The 3,959-nt window shown below is 27.4% G+C and overlaps 2 protein-coding genes across 2 annotated transcripts; one reads left to right on the forward strand and one right to left on the reverse strand.

The window, feature by feature from the left end:
* Positions 1–95: 95 nt before the first annotated feature.
* Positions 96–1,376, forward strand: ENU1_129140 (hypothetical protein; the record flags this gene model as incomplete). Its single annotated transcript, XM_008860027.1, has 1 exon — positions 96–1,376. The coding sequence occupies one exon, from the start codon at positions 96–98 to the stop codon at positions 1,374–1,376; it is 1,281 nt and encodes a 426-aa protein (XP_008858249.1).
* A 203-nt stretch (positions 1,377–1,579) lies between these two features.
* Positions 1,580–3,721, reverse strand: ENU1_129150 (hypothetical protein; the record flags this gene model as incomplete). Its single annotated transcript, XM_008860028.1, has 1 exon — positions 1,580–3,721. The coding sequence occupies one exon, from the start codon at positions 3,719–3,721 to the stop codon at positions 1,580–1,582; it is 2,142 nt and encodes a 713-aa protein (XP_008858250.1).
* Between the last annotated feature and the right edge of the window lie 238 nt (positions 3,722–3,959).

The following is a 3,959-nucleotide window of genomic DNA, read 5'->3' on the forward strand; positions in this document are numbered from 1 at the left end:
CATCATTTCTTGTTCACTTTTTTTATTTTTCTTTTTTATTTTTTTTAAATGAAAGTTTTATATTTAAAGATTTAATAAGTGTCATTTATTTATTAATGAATCCAACATCTTATTCACCCAATATCAATGATCATAATATCGTATTTGGAGGCATCACACCAAAAGTATATACTCAACAAAAAAGTTATGAAGGTCAGCAACAAAGCTATGAAGGTCAACAGTTCAGAATTAATCCAATTCCAATGAACGGTTGTTTATATAATATGTGCCAATCCCAAAATTTAGAAAACAATGTTTTCAAACAATGCAATAGCGAAACAAAACAAATGTCATTTGTCAACCAGGAAAATAGCTCTAAAGAAGAAATAACACTAGAAACCATTAATAATGATGTTTTTAATATTCTACAGTTGTTGAATTATTTTCAAAACCAATATGTCACTCGTAGTGATTGTGTTTCATTTCATTTATTAAATCTTACGTTGCAAAGTCTTTTACACATAACCTCTTATATGAAAAAGTTAGAGTCTGAAAAACTAATTAATTCAAAGCTAAGTACTAATGAAACAAAAGGTAGTGAGTCTAGTAAAACTGATAGCACAAAGCCACGTAAAGGCCAAAAGGATCATACCAAAGAAGATAAGGAAAAATTACATTCCAGTGATAGTGAAAGTAGTGATAGTGAAAGTAGTGATAGTGAAAGTGATAATAAAAGTGATAGTGAAAGTGATAGTCAAGGAATAGATACCGAAAAATATGATGATGAAGAAAGTAGTACTGAAAGCGGATCTCCTAGTGATATGGAAGTACTTCGCCCAATAAAAACATTAAAAAATTCATTTAGAGAATATGCTCCTGCATATTTGCAAAAAAAAAATGAAAAGTTTCAAAAGAAAGTACCTAAAGAGTTATTTTATTATAACAGAAATTCTACTAAGGATGGAGCAAAGGATGTTAGAAATGAAATAATTGAAGCAATGAATAATACCAATATATCTCTATTTATTCTTACAGAAGACTGTTGTATTGCTACATACTCAAAACAAAAATCTGAAGCCGATAAAGGATGGAATGAGGATGATAGTTTTAAAATTTATCAATTGATGAAGGATAAAAGCGAATGTTATATTGAGTTACGTTGTAATGAAAATAAAAGCTTTGAACTAACTACGGATCCTCTCTTTGAAATTCTTACAGCCTTTTGTGCATTTTCTATTACAAGAAGATTAGAGATATGTTATAAACCTGATGGTGATATTTTTGGTACTTTGCCATATACTGTTGTTCCAAGTGGTGGGGCTATTAAAACACTTGGAAGTAGTCCAGGTTATTTTAAAGAAAAAATTGACCGAATACTTATCGTCAAATGGAACTAAGGAAGTATTTTTTTGCTAAAACTAATTGAAATTAGTAGAATTGAAAAATTTAATTGTTATGTATAACAAATATATTTGTATTATTTAAAAAAATAATAAATGTTATTTTTCATTACTCTTTTTATTAAAGATAATAACATTTTTAAACACCCTTTTTGTTATAAAGAAAAAAAGAAATATTTATTTAAACCAAATTTCCTCAATTATTCGAAGGCATTGTATTTTGATTTTGCTTTCATTTTTCTATAAGAAATAATAACAATAGTTAATCCTATTGCTAATGCAATTATTAAAATGAGTATAGCTAAGATTCCAAAGGAAATAACAATCCAATAATTGAAAGAATGATCATCGTTATCACTTTGAGAATCATCTTGTGAATAACATACATCAATAATACATTTTTGATTTTCATAATCAAATTTAAACCCATCGTCACAATAAGAAGCAACACATTTCTTTGTCCATTTATTATCATCACCACATTCATACCCACCATGAGCATGTTCAATGAGTATTTCTTTATCACAAGCAATATCAACTTTTACAAGTCTTTTATTATTACTATCACATTCATTTTTATATTTATTAATAATTTGAATTGCTTCATCAGCAAAAGAATCAATCATTGACTCTTTATAACTATAAAGATTTGAACGTTCATTGATTGGGTCAAGTAAAAATTCTCTTGGAATAGTTTCATTATAATCATATTTAAATCTGTAAGTTTCAAAGAAAGATATTTGCATTGAACCTCCATACGTATGTAAATCAAAAGCTTCTGGTGTTAAAGTATTAATGTCTTCAATAACAAATGTTGGTGATTGACCAGCATCAAAAAATGAATTTTCTTTTTCAGGATCACCTTCAAATCCAACAATAATAGCATTTCCTTTTTCTCTTAATCCTTTAGTTAATAATGAACATGCAGAATAACAAAAACCATCTGTAAATACAACAATATCTGTTGGTTTTCTTGGATTATTTACTAATCTTGAAGCAAGCATTTGTTGTGGTGGAGCAAGAGATGGTTGACTTCTTTTATGTTCAACATCACCATAATGATCAATAATTGGATCAGAATACCATGAACCAATTGGTTTTCTAGAAAGGAGAGGTTCATCAAATCTAACAGAACAATTTGTTGGGTCAGCAAACAAACTAGCATAACCAAATTTTAGACAATTTTCTGTTCCTTCACTAACTCTAACACTTCCAATAAAAGAAGTATCAGCATGTGGTGCTAAAACATTTTCAAAGTTACTTTCAAGGTCAGTATATCCTCCTCCATTTAATGGAAGAATAACAGTAATAGGATAATTATTTGAATCAAATTGTTGTATACACTTTTCAAATACTTCAAAAAATTCATCCTCTTCCAAAGGACTTGGATAAAATGTTTGTAATACTAACAAATTAATACTTCTATTTTCTTCTTTATATGTTTTACATGCTAAACTTGAAAATGAAGTTTCTAAATCAAATTCGCTTTTAGATGACTGTTTAAGTTCTGGGAATAAATCATGTGGTTTGATTGGAGAAAATACTTTTCTTTGTCTTCTTAAATTAAGTGCTGTTTGTGCTCTTTTAGATAAAAATCTAGTAGGAAGATAAAGTAATTTATATGAGACAATAACACTTGAATCATCAGACCATTTAATCTCAATTGGAGTATTAAAGAATTCTTTAGTCAATGGATTTGATGCCAAACTACCAAAGTTAAATGATTCAAGAGCATAAGTAAATCTTCCATGTGGTGATTTAAGACCTGTATGTTCATTTCCATATTTTCTAATGAAATTAAGAGGAGGTTCACCGTTAATAGATAATACTTCAATATTTTTGTTCTTTTCAAAGATTTCCGGAATACTATAATTAACATGAACATTACTTGGACTTAAATAAACTTTTTTATCTCTTTCAATATTAAAATTAAATGGAAGATAATAATAAAAATAATCAAAGACGTATGTATTATTTTCACTAGATTCGAGTGAAAAAGAAAGATGAAGATCATGAATATCAAAGAATAACCTTTGAATGTCTTGATAAAATGAATAAAGTTGTGTTTGTTTAACATTAATGGATTTTAAACGTTCATCTATATCTACTGATGTAAAGTAATTAGAATCAATTGATGGTTGTGGTGGATTTTTAACTATGTCTTTGTAAACGTATGTTTCAAATAAAGTCGTAATATCTCCAAGTAATTTAGTGTTAAACTCTTCGGTTGTTTGAATTGATTCAATACATTCAAAGGCTTCATCTGGACTATAAAGTGTGTTTGCATTAAGAGAATCACAAGTAAATGCAGAAGCAATTGCAATGAAAAGAGGAATTAACATCTTGAAATATTAGTTTAATCTTGATTTTAAGTTTAGAAGATTTCATCTTTAACAGAAAAGTTACTTCTTTTAGTGTAGAACAAAGTAGAATAAAAGAATAAAAAAAATGGAAAAACCAATAATACTTTATAGTTTGAATAATTCATAGGTAACAACTTCTAATACTATAAATAATCCAACCATTTAAAGAGAAAATTTAATTTAAAATGAAAAAAAAGGTCAATTATTAGATATATCC

Source organism: Entamoeba nuttalli (assembly GCF_000257125.1).
Source record: "Entamoeba nuttalli P19 unplaced genomic scaffold asmbl_5396, whole genome shotgun sequence".
Classification (NCBI taxonomy): domain Eukaryota; phylum Evosea; order Mastigamoebida; family Endamoebidae; genus Entamoeba; species Entamoeba nuttalli.